Source organism: Carya illinoinensis, chromosome 11 (genome assembly GCF_018687715.1).
Source record: "Carya illinoinensis cultivar Pawnee chromosome 11, C.illinoinensisPawnee_v1, whole genome shotgun sequence".
Taxonomy (NCBI): domain Eukaryota; kingdom Viridiplantae; phylum Streptophyta; class Magnoliopsida; order Fagales; family Juglandaceae; genus Carya; species Carya illinoinensis.
This window is the reverse complement of record NC_056762.1, coordinates 4,681,733-4,698,726: the sequence shown is the minus strand read 5'-3', so window position 1 is coordinate 4,698,726 and position 16,994 is coordinate 4,681,733. Positions and strand designations below refer to the sequence as shown.

The following is a 16,994-nucleotide window of genomic DNA, read 5'->3' as shown; positions in this document are numbered from 1 at the left end:
GGCATGGGAGGGGGATCTATTTCATATTGGATTAAATATCAGTGGTGCATTTCAATTAATGTTGACCCATTTTTAGTATTCCAACTGAAATTAATGTATTTTTGTAATTAATATAAAAATCTTAATTTTTTCATAAATTTTCAATCTAATTCTCACGTCTAATACTATTTTCTTAATTTTTGTCAATTATCTTTTCTTGAGAATTGAAAATCAAATCACTTCTTCTCTTTTTGTGATAAAGATGAATGATTATTCTTTTAAATAGTTAGATTGAGAATTTAAAAGTATTATTAAGTTTTATAAATATGTATTTTAACTTTTTAAGACCTATATTGATGTTATTTTAAAATATAATTAATTTATCTATATATAGACTATCTTAAAATATTATCTAAAACGTTATTAATATTAAAATATTTCATTCTAGCCCCTTAACCGAAATAGTCACGAAACGATATTTAAAATTGAATTTTGCTATTCATAAGTTTCTTATACAACACACATCACTTTTTTTATTTTTTAAAATTTTTTTGAATTTATTATTTTAAAATTAATTAAAATTTTCAACTCATTATCTATATAACAAATATTTAGTAAAAGAAAAAAATTAAAAAAATGTATATTGTGTAGTGTATGGACTTGTATTAAGAATTTTTCTTTAAAATTTGCACAGGAGTAAGAAGCGGAAGAGGAACGCAGCCCAATTCTGAATGTCAATCCACCCGAACATATCTGAACTGGACCCCACAGATCCAACGGATCTGAATATACTATTTGGGCTCTCAACTTATCCCTCGTTCCTATCCTTAAAAGATATCAATCAAAGCCCCTTCACTTCGAAAGAGATTCACAGAGATAGATAGAGAGAGAAGAGAGAGATGGTGGCGGTGGGTAATGCATGGGGGGTGGGACAAGCAATCCCAATTCCCCAATTGAGACCACCCTTGTTCTACTGTTGCTCGGATTTCCTATCCAAGAAATCCAAAGCCAATCTGAATTTTGTTCTGGGTTGGGGCTGTTGCTCTCTCCAGGCCAGGAATGGTGTTTCTTCCAACAAGAGCCGCAAAAAGCCCGGCCCCCGTTGCCTTTGCTCGAATAACAGCAACAGAAATTCTTCCTTGGAATGGGATTGGAACCGCTGGAATCGCCATTTCTCTGAGATTGAACAGGCCGAGAGCTTTGCGTCCGTTCTCAAGGTACCACCCCTTTCTCCTCTGTGTGACTCTGTTTCAGTGAGACTGTTAGAGACTCATGGATTAATTTTTTATTTTTTTCTCCATTTTTGTGGTTTAATTATAATGTTTTCTAAGCGGGTCCTGATATGGTGCGCCCATTCAGCTAATTTACGGATAATGCCCTGCTTAAGATTGAATAGCAAGCTCATGTAAGCATGAGCTAATAAGATAGGGTATCGGAAAGTTTTTTTGTTTGGTTTTTATTAGCACGAGAAACTTGGTAACTAATAATTTGAAGACTTCAATGTTGTTCAAGTGTTTTGAAAATTGCAATATTGCACAAAAGTTGCTACTTTCCTTCACTTTTGGTACGACAAAAGTTACCGGTTTTTCTTCTTTCTTTCCTTTTTTCTTTTCTTCTCTTCTTCTTCTTCTTTTTTTTTTTTTTTTTTTTCGCCCTGTTTCAGGGGTCAAAAGTGTAAGGATATGTAGCTGAGTTTCATGTGGTGTGACTTCTTTCTGAGGCCCAAGGGTGCAAACAATTTGTGGAAATGGGAACCAATAACCTGAAATTATTGGACACTAGTCCTGTCCAATCAGTTTTAGAAACATCTTGGCAGCAGGGTCCTCCCCCATCCCCCAGTTCCAAAATTCTGTAACTAGGATTCGTGTTTATAGTTATATTTTTTCTCCATAGACTAACTTAAACCAATATATAATTTAGTAGAATTCCTCGGCTTTCTATAGCCTTCAGAACTGTTCTCTAGTTTTTTTTTCATAGTTGGTTTTTTGTGAAAAAACAAAAAAAAAAGCCGAGGAATTGAACTTCAGTTACGGAATTTAAAGTGATTCTGACATATTCCTTTGCTTGGTTCCCAAGGAATAGAAAGAAAAGAGAAAGAGGGGACTGGAGAAATTTCCATCCATTCATTTTGGAAGCTCAAAACTAAGATGGAATATATGGTTTTGTAATTATGTTTTTCTGTATCAGAAAATTTGAGTCACCACCAACTAGTGGCTGGCATCTTTGGAATGTTTTTCTACATAATGATCCGAATACCTGTCTCTAATGATGCTGAGATTCATTTTGGAGAACTACAGAGCCTATGGTTCATGTACAATGTAAAAACGGCTGTTAATCCTGATCTGATTTTCCAACTAAATTTTATATGTACTTCTTATATTAAAGATGAAAGTGCTGAGTGTCAGTCTGGCACATGCAAGTTACTGTCTTTGTATGGTTCTGAAGGGATTTCCATGTTTGGCAGTTTCAACTTGAAGATGCAATTGAGAACGAAGACTTCCAAGAAGCTGCAAAGTTGAAAATGGCTATTGCAGAAGCTACATCAAAGGACTGTGTTGCTGAAATCATGTCTCAGTTAAAGGTCAGAGCAAAATGTGACTTCCTAGATGTGCGGACTGGCACACATTTTAATTGGACCATTGATCTGATCTGTTGTATGTTTACAGAATGCAATTGAAGAAGAGCGTTACCTGGATGCTTCGAGGTTGTGTAGGTACACAGGAAGTGGACTGGTAATTTTTATCCTGTGTAATTTTTATCACATCTAATACATATTAAATTCAATAGTTACCCTATTCCACTTCTACTAAGCCGGTTTGCCCTTTTTTTCAGCTACTCTTATTATCTTCCTCGGCCTCAGTAGGCATCTTCTTCCGTCTTTTATTCTTTTCTTTTCTTTTTTTAATTTTAGTTTCAAGTGACAGGTTGAAAATGTAGTAGAATCTGAAACAGAGACCATTATTGGGAAGAAATTTTCTTATTTTGCGTGACATTAATTTTAATGTGGGCTATGGCATGTTGTGTTAGTTGAATTCGTTTTTCTCTACATTTATTAATGTTGATGGCTGACAACGTAGCATTGATGGGACTTTCAACCATTTTAGAGCAAGGGGATGGCCTTTTTTAGTGGTCAAACTATGCGATAATTTTGGGAGTGCAAAATTATCATGAACTGTTGCTAGATGTGTGAAAACCTAGTGAACTGTCATAAAATGTATGGCAAACAATTTTATATTTTTTAGTTAATGTAGAATATGCATTAGTATCCATCTGAGATTTCTGTACTACTAATGGAGTTGTGTGATGCTTCTACTTTCTGCAATAATTATTTCATAAAAAAGAGGGGCTCTCACAGTGAGCAGTTTGCTGAGCACAACATCCTTTAAATAAAGATATTTTAACTTTTAATAATTAAATAATTTTAATTAATTTAATAGCTGTCTAATATCAAGGTTGTTGTTCTGTTTAATTTATCTTATTAGAATACTAGCAGCAGCCTTACAATGAGACATGTTTCTGTGGATAAAATGTTTATTTGTCTCTAAACGATCATCTCTATATACGTAGGTCGGTTGGTGGGTGGGCTACCCAAAAGAATCAGATGATCCCTTTGGCAGATTAGTGCGGATAACTCCTGGTGTTGGCAGATTCGTAGGCAGGAGTTACAGTCCAAGGTAAGGTTTTTCCTTCTTTTTCTTCTTATTTTCCTTTATTTATTTTTGTAAAATGTCGTCTATTGATTGTTGCAGACAGTTGGTAACTTCAGCTCCGGGAACTCCATTATTTGAAATATTTGTGGTCAAAGACACTGATGAGACATATATCATGCAGGTTATGTCCTGATTCTTCTTTTAGATTATTGTTCGTTGATGTAGGACCTGGGTTCATTGGATTTTTTTGTTATAGTTTGATTGGGCCCCAATAGTTTCAAGTTTTGACCTGGACCAGGTGGTACAATTTGACACTGCATTGTTTAAATACTGTTAATTATGAATGATCATTTGTATCCACGGTATTCCTCCAATATGAGTGTATTATAAAACCTGAGGTCCAGTCCAATTTAAAAACAAATATATTAAATTAAATTAAAAGAAGACAAGTTTTTATGTGGAGGAACAACGCATAGCATCTGTGCAGACTGTTCTTCATCCCACCCACTTTCTCTGTTAGTCTCTTGATGTGGCTTAGGTAGGGGTCTTGCTCCTTAGGATCTGTTAGATTTCCAAGTTTCTATTACAGTATATGAAATGCGTATGGTACATTATCTGTTGACAGGTAGTATGCTTGCAACGAGCCAAAGGAAATTCAGCAAATTCCAGTTTGCCATCCAAGCTCACAAAAGACCTTCACCCTTCGACTTCCGAAGTTGAGGATGAATCTGTAGTGGACATACAGGAAAATGAAGGAAAGGCAGAGAGAACTGAGGAGAAGGGAACTAACATTGAGGGAGTGACTGAGGAGGGGATTAAAAGTGTGATAAATTTTCTTAAAGAAAAAATTCCAGGATTGAAAGTTAAAGTCATGAATGTCAATGTTACCGAAGAAGTTGTAGAGGATAGTGAGACTGCAAAGCAGTTGATGCAAGAAGACAGTGAGAAGATGGGATCTACTGAGAATACTGAAGGAGTTGGAAATTTGGACGAGATTCAGCCTGATGATGTCACCCTAGGAGGAGGTAGTGATGCCTCTGAAGATGAAAAGGATTTGGATATGAAGCTTTTTATTGGCGGGATTGTACATAATGAGGATACTCCTATCAAGGACGAGTATGTGCGTGTTCCTGCTGAAATTAGAGATATGGAGAGAGATTCTTTTGTGCTACATATTCCTGGGAGAAGTTTAGATCATGATACAGGAGAAAATAAAGCGTCCAGAGTCAAAGTGGCAGCTCTAGCAGCGCAAGGTGTCTCTGAGCTTATGCCTCCTGATGTTGCCAAGGCATTTTGGGGCACAGACAAAGTTTCTTCAAAGGTGAGGTTCAGATTTAGAGCATTGCCACTGAGGTGTGGGCATTATCTGTAGTCGATTACTCTTGTTTTACTACTAATAAATATTGGAATGACTTCATTTGGATGTTTTTCGTTTTACTTGGCAAGCATTGTTGTTTTCTGCATTAAGAACTTCCCTTCATGTTTATAATTGAGGTTTTGAAATCCAAAGGAAAAACTGAAACTCCATTGATTTAATAGAAATCACATACTTTTCTTTCTAGGGGTTTAACTATTAAAATGTCAATTTTTAGTATTTAGATCTTTCTAGGGTCTAACTGTTAAAATGTCAGTTTTTAGTATTTAGAGCTGGATATTTTTTTGTCAATGTTAAAATTTGGATATCATCATGTCCCCCTTGTATTTTTTCTCTCCATTAATTTGGGTTGCAATGACATGCTATTCTTGACAAATAAGCATTTTTATGCTTAACTTAATTTTAGGTTTCTAGAAATGTCCGTGAAATTGTCAAGCTTGCTGTTCGTCAAGCACAAAAGCGCAGCAGATTATCTGAGTATACAACTTTTAGTCGGATTACCACTTCCAGAGGAGATTTAGATCCTTTCTCAGGTGAGTTTTCCCATCCATCCATTTTCTTTCTTTATTAGATATCCCTTAAAATTCAATGTAAGGATGTCCATTAGATGGCGTAATCTTTTGATTGATGGATAGGCCTGTATGTTGGTGCATTCGGCCCTTATGGTACTGAGGTGGTACAATTGCGGCGTAAATTTGGCCACTGGAATGCTGGGGATGATGAAGACAAGTCTTCAGATGTGGAGTTTTTTGAATATGTAGAGGCAGTGAAGCTGACTGGGGATCTAAACGTTCCTGCTGGCCAGGTTTGTTGCTTTTTTTAACTCCTTGATTGTGCTAGTTTACCTTCTTGTATGCAAATGCATGTATAAACACACTTTTGTAATACTAAGCCATCTAGTTTGGGGCATCCAGGTGACATTTCGTGCTAAAATTGGGAGAGGAAATCACTTGTCCAGCCGTGCAATGTATCCAGATGAATTAGGAGTGGTAATCTTAATTGCAATTATTCCGTCATGTATTTAGTTTTCATTGTTTCTGACACCTAGCACATGAGATCCTCAACCATGTATTTGGTGCTTTGGGAACAAGTAGGTTTCTGTAAATGTATTTCATATTTCATCACCCTTAAAATTGTAACTCTGCTTGAAGAAACTTGTCGTGCAAAGCATTGCTTACACTCTCATTTAAGCTGCCTCAAATTTCAGTCTCCCTGGACTTCTCAAACATTGCGTATTTAACCAGGTTGCAAGTTACAAAGGTCAAGGGAGAATTGCAGAATTTGGGTTCCGAAATCCAAAATGGGTTGATGGAGAACTTCTCCAACTAAATGGAAGGGTAATGAGATTGTTAACTATTTGTACTAGCATGTCTTCTCAGTACAGCCTTATTACTAATTGTGACTAGAATATTCAGCTGTAATGTAATTTTCTTTATTATTATTAATATCTTTGTGCAGGGCATTGGTCCGTATGTCAAAGGCGCAGATCTTGGTTTCCTCTATGTTGTCCCTGAGCAGAGTTTTCTTGTGCTCTTCAACAGATTAAAGCTACCAGACTGACCATTGGATCCAGCATTTGAGGCTGAGATTGATTCCTATCTGTGCCATAGTTGAGCAAAGAAGGTAGATTTTTTGGGGTAATTTTTCTGTTTAAGCCTTCTTTTTTCTACTCTTCTTTTTTAGCTTCTCTTTCGAGCTGTATGTCAATTTTGCTGACCGACCAAATTATGGTAAAACACTCCCCTCGTGTTGTAGAGGAAGATTTCTTATTGATGTCCGAGTTGTGTAAAAGCATTAGCATATCCCCATCCCCTATTGTAAGCTATGAAAAGCTTTTGTTTTTTCTGAAGGAGTCCTACCAAAGTCGTATGACATGCTCTTTTGTTCTTGAACTTGTGTATTAAATATTAAATTATTCACAAGTTTACAGATGTCAGTTGTTTATTCCATATGAAAAGGTAGATTATGATATATCATGGGAGTCCTTAAAAAGTAAAAGAGATGGGTGTGGGGATTTTGCTTTCTGTTAGTTAAAACGCAAAGGCAAGTGAGAAATTGGAGAGAGGGAGATATGCTTTTCTTGCTCCTTTTAGGTATATACTATTTAAATCTATAGGTAGGGAGGCATTGGTCAAAGTAATGTCTTTGTGGGCACAAAAATTCTATATGCAATCACTTTTGCGTATCTTTTTAGTGATTGGCTGTGTATTAAAAAATAATTAATGCAGTCAATCATAACAGTGGAGTGCGTAAAGAGTACGTAAAAGGAATTATACATAGCATCATTCTTGTGGGCAAAGGGCAAGGTCCATTATTTTTGTAGGATGCTTCCTATGATTGTTCTTCCATTCACACCATAGTGGTAGAATCTGTCTACCGAAAGAAAACCGAGAAGGGAACAAAAAAAAAAAAAAAAAAACAAAGAAAGAAAGAAAGAAAGAAAGAAGATTGTGAAGGAATTTGTGCTCTCTAGGGCTTTATGTCAAAAGAATGCCCCACTCTTAAAGCAACCATTAGAACTTTAGTAACTTTCTTTTTGTATTGTCCATTTCATTTTGTGTCATAACCCACATATAAAAAGTCTTCACTCAAAGCTTCCCCTAGTTGCTTGGATATATCTCTGCAATGGATTTTTCTAGGTGTCAGAGAAAATAATTATAAAATAAAAATTCTCCAAATTGGATTAGCGGAAATTCCTTCCAAGCAATCTATTAAATTGAGGTCCGTTTTTTGAATATATGAGTTCAAAATTATACCGTTAATAATCTAATTACCATTTATCATATTCATTTTTTCTTTTTCATATTCAAATTATAACAATCCAATTAAGAGGAAATATTTGTTTAAATTATTCCCTATTTCACAGAGAATTCATCTTAATTATTAATTTTAGACAAGGATTGGTTATTATGTAGAGAGAGAGAGAGAGAGAGAGAGAATGGATTACATTAGAAAAAATAATAATTTTTTATAATATGGTTAAGCTTTTACAAATAACGTGGATGTGACTGATATTTAAGATTTATAAATTAGTTAAATAACAAATCATTTCTTAGTTCCAAATATTTTTGGGAAAGGAAATGAGATCAGCGACAGGTAGAAAGAAAATTTACTGGGAAGGTAGTGGGGACACGTGGCGTGTACCCACTGCGGAATATGAAAAGAAATGGTTCCCACAGCGGGACGTGAAAGTTTTAAGTCACCTTGTTTCTTTTCCGAGTCCCCAAACAGAGAGATCTCTCTACCCCGTTAAAATTCGGGAAAGTAAGGAGAAGCGAAATGGAAGCTGAAGCCAAAGCCCAAACTCAAACGGAAAACCACCACCACCAGCAACACAAATCGCCCATAAAGAAATCAACGTCGAGGAACTCTGACTTGTCGTCCACTCACACGGACTTGTCACATTCTCCACTCCGCGGCTCCCCCTCCCCGATGCCATCCGAGTACGGTGAAACCTTCGAGTCACTGCAAAACTCTCCAGTGAAACCTTCGGACAACTCCATGGCGATGGTTGTCGTCGACAAGTGCACGCCGTATTCGCCGCTGAAGTCTCCCTCGGACGGCCAGAAACCGCCGGAGAGCGCGAGCAAGAACAGAAACGCCCAGGCGGCGGACTCTCCGTCTCCGGGGAGTGTTTTGAATCGGGCGATCAGGGAAGAGCCGACTCAGTCGGTGTGGAAGGTGGGACCGGTCGGCAGTGGGGATGATCCGAGATCGGGAACGGTGGCGTCGATTCTGAAGAGGTCCAAGAGTGAGGAGATGCTTAAGATGGCTGCGCTAGGGTTTCGGCTGAGCGAGTTTGTGCTCTGCTTAATTTCCTTTGCAGTTATGGCCGCCGATAAAACCCAGGGTTGGAGCGGCGACTCCTTCGACCGCTATAAGGAATACAGGTCTCTTCTCTCTCTCTCTCTCGATGTGATTTTCATACATATATATGTCTTATTTTTGCAGTGAAATTTGATACTAATTCACAGCAAATAGGCACTCTTTATTGTTCCCTTAATGGTTTTGGTTTAAATTTGGAGACTTTGATCTTAATGTTTGTTATCAGCTTCTCAGTATATATGATAGGCTTCATCGGGTCACCTTTTTTCTTTAGTGTTAGTTTGTCTATTAATGAAGGAGTTTCGAAAGCATCCTTAGAAATCGGTTTGTCTGTTACTTATAAAAAAAAAAGAAATCGGTTTGTCTGTTCCTCAGCTTAGTAAATGCCAACATTCCAGTGCGCTTGCTGTGAATCAGCCTGTGACCCAGTGAAATCCCTCTTCATTTGGTTTCTGTTGTAGTGAACTTCCCCTTAAGGGAATTAATTAAATAATGCTTTTGAGCTTACGTAAAATCAATGACACGTGTCCTAATGCTTAACTTTCTGATATATTGTTCCTCAAAAGAAAAATGCCAAGGGGCTAAAGGACTGATTGATGATTTTAGCAATAAAAATGCGCTGCATCCTGATAATTTTCTTGAAATTGCTTGAATACTCTCTGATTTTTATTCTTTTTTAATCTAAATAAAAAAAAAAAAAAAAGATTATGAATATTGTCAGTCTTTGTTCCCCCCTTCTCTGTTGATTTCTCTCCTTAATTTTATTCTTTTTAGAGATTTGATCTGATGATAAAGTTCATTCATTGGCAGGTATTGTTTATCTATTAATGTCATCGCATTTGTATATTCGAGTTTCCAAGCATACGATTTAACCTACCATCTGGTGACCGGAAATTATATGATTCGCCACTATCTACGGCGTCATTTTGTTTTCTTTATGGATCAGGCAAGTTCTGCAACTTCCGTATCTTTTAGTCTTCTTACCTTTATTATGCCTATGATTTCCATGTCAATTCTGTCACGTTTTCTACACAATGGAACCCCTGGAGTATTGTGCGTTGGTTCACCCTATGGGTTTCAAGTTTTCCAGGTCTATTCACTTCATTGTTACAGGATGCCACAATGGCTATAGGTTATCAAGCTCATTCTAGAAACAGTACTTTCTATCGTAATGATGTAGGCATGAGCCTTGGACATTATACGGGTCAGACAATATCCTTGACTTGTTGGGGGAATTTTGCTGTTAGCTTTGCATTTTGTGATATTGTAGTTTGTTTATTACTGGTTCTTTGCAAGTTTTGATTTGACTAAGACTTTAGGTGGTGGTGCAGATTGAGTCAACTGCTGAAACCATTAGGAAGTGCTACAGGTGTTCAGACTAGTCAGCCCCAAGCTAAGTGATATTACCCCTAAAATATAACTTAGCTTGGGTCTGTTCTCTATGTTAGTTTCCAAACGTTCCCATCCCTTGGCATTCCAATTTATGATTAATATTGAGGGTCGTAACCTCTTATTGTCATTTGCTTGAGAACCTTCTGTGTTTACATCCTGAGCCAAATGGTACTTGTTGATATGTTAATTTGATTGGCAGGTACTAGCATATCTTCTCATATCATCATCCTCATCAGCAGCCACCCGGGTTGACGATTGGCAATCAAACTGGGGGAAAGATGAGTTCACAGAGATGGCTACTGCATCTGTCAGTATGGCATTCCTAGCTTTTGCTGCTTTCGCCATTAGTTCCCTTATATCTGGTTACAACCTTTGCACCCGTGAATCCATATAATCTTGGAACGGCCGGTTTCATGTTCCTTCAATCTCCGTGTTGGGGATGATTGAAGGATATATACATATAGGTTTTATGTTGTACAGACAGATTCAATAGATTTTTGTTCCCGTTAAAATTAGACACAAAAAAGAAAAACGTATTAATTTCATTTGAATGTTCAATGGTAAAGAAACCATTCCAGTTTTTACCTTCTGCAAGAACTTTGCTTTTAAGCATTTTTACCCAAGCAACCAATTTTGTTCAAATCGTGTTGAAAAACAAATGTCTTGGTCTAACTTCCGAGTTTCTGCAAGAAAAGATTAACAAGGGTAACCAAACACTGGAAAATTTCAAGGTTCCACGTGGGTTACCAACAGAATGGATGAATTCCTAAACCTTACTGGAAGTTTTAGTGGACTTCATTTTTTAGCTTGTAACCTACGCTGCTTGTTTGTGTTAAGCATGTAAAAATTGTTTTTGAGTTGTATAAATATTTTTATAGATGGTAGGTAGGTAAGCAATGTAGGTGGGGCTGCTTTTTAACGTGTTTAGTGTCTAATATCTTTATGAGTGGCTCTACAGCCACACATGGAGGATCCCGACGGAGATTCCGACACTGCAATTTTTTTTTAATGTATTTTTTTTAATACTTTTGAATATTTAAAAAAAAATCACAACGTCATTAGAAAACACTTCTTTAATCACTAAGTAAAAAAAAAAATTGCTATTAGGACCTCCTATCAGGATTCCCATGAATGGCTTTAGCATTTCTGTATATTTATTATTTATTGAAGTTGACATGTATTTTTAGACTGATATAATATTATAAAAATATATATATACTCATCATCTCCACACCACTCTTTACATACTATAGTTTTTTTAATTTTTTTTATTTTATTCTTTATAACTAATTAAATTTTTTTACTCATTATCTATATAGACACATTTGGTAAAAGAGAAAAATAAAAAATTTAAAAATTATTTGTGGTGTGGGGATAATGAGTAGAATTTTTTTGAATAAAAATATTATAAAATTAAAAAATTGTTTGAATATAATTTTTTAATATTATTTTTATTTTAAAATTTAAAAAATATGTATATTTCTATTTGAAAGTTTATAAATGTTATATTGAATTTTGTGTTTAGATAATAATTAGATAAAAAAAAATTAAAAAATAAAAAATACTTTATGTTGGAGGAAATTTTTTTAAAATATTTTATTAATCAAAAAGGCCTTAAACTTTTCTAAAAAGGCGCGCATACCCCCAAATTATTCCCGATCAAACTTATTTCTATCATAATTCAATAATAGATTTAAAAAATTACAGAATAATTCAGGGGTGGCTAGGGTGACTCATGGGTGGACGAACACCCCCATGTGGGATGACTCCAGATGGCGGGAGTCACGCCAGACAGTTTTTTTTTTTTTTATTCTTTCTTTTTTTTTTATAAATTCTTATAAATTTATTATTTATTTTGCTTCTAGAAAAAAAAATTGAAATGATTGAGAACTAGGTTGTTAATGACTTGATTTATTTCATGTTCACTACTGCTGACGTGTTATGGTTGGTGATTAATGATCTTTCCGCCTCTGGAATGGGTACATGGACACGTCAGAACTCACCAATAAATTCATTACAATAATACATAAATATATATTATATATCGGACACGTCAGAGCCCACCAATATATAAAATGATGTAGAAATAAATACATTTAAATTTAATTTATTATTCGAATGAATTTAAGAAAAAAAAAAAAAAGGGTTTACGTGGTGACCTTAATCAGTCATCACACATATAAATATTAAGGAAATGCTCAAAACGTGAACTACATGACAAACATTCTTGACCAGCTGTCTCCTCTTTTCTTAAGCCTAACAAACATGAGATTTTAATCCCTTTGCTTCACTTTCAGACAAAACAGAAAACATTTGTCACTCTATTAAAAAAAAAAAAAAAACATTTGTCACAGAATAAATTTTGTCCTTAAGCATACACATATATTAATGTCTTCTTGTTAAAGCTAAAATCAAAGAAAAAAAAAAAAAAAAAAAAAAGGTATCAGGTGGGTAACAATCTGCCAACCCAGTTATGTAGCTGGGTAACAATCATAGCTGGGTTGGCAGATTGTTATCCAGTTGTTATCATGGGCTGGCTTTGTAGATTTTTTTGTTTTTTCTTTTTAATTTCTTAAACTGGTTGGTAGGTGACAGGTGGGATATATCATAGTGGCTCTACTGCCACTGCAGAACCGACAAGTGTAAAAATAATTCTCTTTTTTTATTATTATTTTCATGTATTTTTAAAACACTCTAAAACATTTTTAAAAAATTAAATTAAATTCACAATATCAATAAAATAAAATAAAACATACTTAATAACTAAATAAAAAAAATGTTGAGAAAAATACTCGAGACCTATTATCAAGATCCTAAACATTTATCAGGATATATGCCCACTTGGATTATTAGAATATGTACTCAAAATACGAAGTTTGTTACATAGTAATCTACTAACACATGCACAACACAGCAGATGTGAGTTCTAGAATAAGCACAACAGAGAAAATGGTATTTGTTATTCTCTGCTGTGTCACGTAATCAACAAATATTTGTTTGATTCTTTTTGTAAAGTCTATATATAGACCAACATTATGTAATGAAAGCAAGGAAGAAGTTTCTTCAAATTCCATTATTTCAACATGGTATCTAGAGCCCATGACTAACGAGTCCCTCATATCCATAGCCACATTTTCCTCTTCCTCCCTTCCTTCTCCTCCTTCCCCTTCTCCTTCCATTACCTTTTTTTTTTTCCTCACATTATTACCACAAAGCTCACCACCGAAAATTATCTTCTCTGGAAAGTACAAACTTATGCCTACCTAAAAGGTCAATACCTCTTATGTTATGTTGATGTCACTCTACCATCTCCACCCAAATTTCTCACTGATAATTCTGATCAAACACTTAAACCCAATCCTGACTATGCACCATGGCGATGTACTGATCAACTCGTCTTGAGTGTGCTATTTTCCTCTCTCTGAATCCATTCTTAGTCATGTCCTCTCTTCCACCATAGCAAGAGAACTATCGAACTCTTTTTCCTTAATGTTTTCGTCTCACTCACAAGCTAAGGAGTTCTAGGTTTGTTTTCAATTAACCAACCGTTCTCATGGTGACCAAAATATTTTTGATTACTTTGGAAAAGTCTGATTACTTGCTGATTCCCTTGCTGCAACTGGAACTGCTCTCTCTGATATAGAGCTCGTGACCTATATGTTGAATGGTCTATGACCATCTTATGAATCTTTTATAACTTCGGTAACTGCTAGAGTTGAACCTCTAACTTCCCAGGAATTATACCAACTTCTTCTCATTCATGGAAATCGTCTTTCTCATAATGCTAAAAACATAACTTCTTCTCTTGAGTTATTTGCTAATTTCAGCTCAGCAACCAACTTCAAAGACCATCCTCCTCAACGAGGTAGAAGACAAGGACGTAGCAGACGAAGGTATCCTTCCAATGGTCGTGGAGGCCGTAATGGTGTATAGACCAATACATCCCAATAGTTCAACCAATAGCGCCCTACTTGTCAAGTGTACAACAAGTTAAAGTATGTTGCTCTTCAGGCATGGGTTCAACCATTCATATCAGTTCAAATCACCACAGAATTTTTCTGCAAATTATATAGCTCCAGCTCCAAGTTTACTCTTAGACAATCCATGGTATCCGGACTCAGTGGCAACGCACCACATCATAAATGAGCTGTCCAATCTGAACGTCTTTTTAGAACAGTATACAGGTAGAAACACCATTTGCGTTGGGGATGGCTTAGGTCTTCCAATCCACAATTTCAATGACTCTTCTTTACCCACTCAATCCTCTTATTTTATTCTTAGAAATCTGCTTTATGCTCTATCTATCACGAAAAATCTCATCTTTGTTCTTCATTTTTGCACTGATAATTACTGTTTTTTTTTTAGTTTCACTTTACTCATTTCACTGTGAAAGACTCGCATACTTAGTAAACTCTCCTCACAGGACCAACCCGTGATGGCCTCTACGTATTTCCTTCCATCAGCCATTCACCTCCTTCTGCTCATCGCAGTGAGAAAGCTTCCCTTCCTTAATAGCATCACAAGATGGTTCACCCATCTCTCACACTTGTCCCTCGGATCTTGCACAACCAATGTTTGTCAGTTTTTCCCACTGAAGAACCTTTCAATAGTCATGAATGTCCTCTAGAAAAATGTCACCAATTACCCTTTCCTACTAGTCAGGCTGTTTATACCAGGCCTTAGAATTAGTCTGTTCAGATGTTTGGGGCCCAACCCCCTATGTATCTCGTTTGGGCTATAAATATTACATTTCCTTTGTGGATCATTTTACTCGTTTTATATGGTTGTTTTCCATTAAACGTAAATATGATGTTATTCATGTATTTTCCAATTTCTTGCCATTTGTTGAAAGAATGTTTAACACCAAGTTAGTTACTAACCAAACTGATGAAGGTGGTGAATTCAAACCCATCACCTCCATGCGTCAAAAACTTAGAATTAACCATCGTCTCTCGTGCCCACATACACATCAACAAAACAGACTTGTCAAAAAAAAAAAAAATAAACACTATCACATAGTAGAGATTGGGCTTACCCTTTTGGCCCAAGCTTCTCTTCCTTTCACATATTGGGCTGATGCATTTGAAACTGCAATCTATCTCATTAATCGGCTTCCATCTAAAACACTCAACAATAAATCCCCCCTTTTCCATGATTTATAACACTGATTCATATTACAAATTTCTCAAATTTTTCAGTTGTCAATGTTGGCCCAATCTTAGATTGTTTCTCTCCAATAAGCTTAAATTTTGATCCGCCGCATGCCTTTTTCTAGGCTACAACAATTCTTACAAAGGGAATAAATGTTTAGACCTTACCACACACAGACTCTATATCTCATATGACATAGAGAAAATGATATCCAGAACCCACGACTAACGAGTCCCTCAGATCCATGGCCACCTTTTTCTCTTCTTCCCTTCCTTGTTCTCCGTCCATTACCTATTTCTTTTCTCACATTGTTACCATAAAGCTCATCACCGAAAATTATCTTCTCTGGAAAGTACAAACTTATGTCTACCTAAAAGGCCAAGACCTCTTCTGTTATGTTGATGGCACTCTACCATCTCCACCCAAATTTCTCGCTGATAATTTTGATCAAACACTTAAACCCAATCCTGACTATGCATCATGGCGACATACTGATCAACTCATCTTGAGTGTGGTATTCTCTATCTCCGAATCCATTCTTGGCCATGTCCTCTATTCCACCACAAGCAGAGAACTATCGAACTCTCTTTCCTTCATGTTCTCGTCTCACTCACAAGCTAAGGAGTTCAAAGTTCGTTTTCAATTAACCAACCTCTCTCATATTGACCAAAATATTTCTGATTACTTTGGAAAATTCTGATTACTTGCTGCAACTAGAACTGCTATCTTTGATACAAAGCTCGTGACCTATTTGTTGAATGGTTTAGGACCATCTTATGAGTCTTTCCTAACTTCGGTAACTGCTAGAGCTGGACCTCTGACTTCCCAGGAATTATACCAACTTCTTCTCATTCATGAACATCGTCTTTCTCATAATGCTAAAAACATAACTTCTTCTCTTGAGTTATTTGCTAATTTCAGCTCAGCAACCACCTTCAGAGGTCATCCTCCTCAACGAGGTAGAAGACAAGGACGTAGCAGAGGAAGGTATCCTTCCAATGGTTGTGGAGGCCGTAATGGTGCATACACCAATACATCCCAATAGTTCAACCAATAGCGCCCTACTTGTCAAGTCTGCAACAAGTCAAGGTATGTTGCTCTTCAGTGCCGACACCAGTTCAACCATTCATACCAGTTTAAATCACCACAGAATTTTTTTGCAAATTATACAGCGCTAGCTCCAAGTTCACTCTTAGACAATCTGTGGTATCTTGACTTAGTGGCAACACACCACATCACAAATGAGTTGTCCAATCTGAACCTCCCTTCAAAACAGTACACAGGTGGAAACACCATTTGCATTGGGGATGGCTTAGATCTTCTAATCCACAACTTCAGTGACTCTTCTTTACCCACTCAATCCTCTTATTTTATTCTTAGAAATCTGCTTCATGCTCCATATATCATGAAAAATCTCATTTCACGTGATGTACTCTTTGATGAACACTTCTTTCCTTTTGCTAACTCTCGGCCCAATAACATCTCCATAACTCATTCGCCAAATCAGGCTTCCTTACCACTTTTTCCACCTTCAATCTTAGGCCCAATTCCCACATCTCCACTAACACATGCAACGCCACCTTCTGTTCTTAGGTCCACTCCCACAAATATCTTCCTCATCT

General features: G+C 36.2%; 2 protein-coding genes across 4 annotated transcripts; both read left to right on the top strand.

Moving 5' to 3' along the window:
• The first annotated feature begins 823 nt into the window (after positions 1 to 823).
• LOC122281849 (protein EXECUTER 2, chloroplastic) lies at positions 824 to 6,935 on the top strand. The gene is made up of 11 exons (XM_043093662.1): positions 824 to 1,196; positions 2,444 to 2,560; positions 2,646 to 2,711; positions 3,547 to 3,653; positions 3,729 to 3,810; positions 4,255 to 4,950; positions 5,411 to 5,537; positions 5,640 to 5,809; positions 5,919 to 5,993; positions 6,249 to 6,341; positions 6,463 to 6,935. Exons 1-11 carry the CDS (start codon positions 879 to 881, stop codon positions 6,562 to 6,564), a joined length of 1,953 nt encoding a protein of 650 aa, XP_042949596.1. The 5' UTR covers positions 824 to 878; the 3' UTR covers positions 6,565 to 6,935.
• Positions 6,936 to 8,062: 1,127 nt separating this feature from the next.
• Positions 8,063 to 10,805, top strand: LOC122281851 (CASP-like protein 4A3). Of its 3 annotated transcripts, XR_006230334.1 has the most exons (4): positions 8,063 to 8,894; positions 9,640 to 9,775; positions 10,161 to 10,272; positions 10,421 to 10,564. XR_006230334.1 is itself a non-coding variant. In XM_043093665.1 (3 exons), the coding sequence occupies exons 1-3, from the start codon at positions 8,284 to 8,286 to the stop codon at positions 10,209 to 10,211; spliced, it is 798 nt and encodes a 265-aa protein (XP_042949599.1). In that variant the 5' UTR covers positions 8,063 to 8,283; the 3' UTR covers positions 10,212 to 10,563. The 3 variants fall into 3 exon arrangements, 2 of the variants coding, with proteins under 2 accessions (XP_042949599.1, XP_042949598.1); XM_043093665.1 differs by having other exon boundaries at positions 10,161 to 10,563; XM_043093664.1 differs by lacking the exon at positions 10,161 to 10,272 and having other exon boundaries at positions 8,145 to 8,894; positions 10,421 to 10,805.
• Positions 10,806 to 16,994: the final 6,189 nt, after the last annotated feature.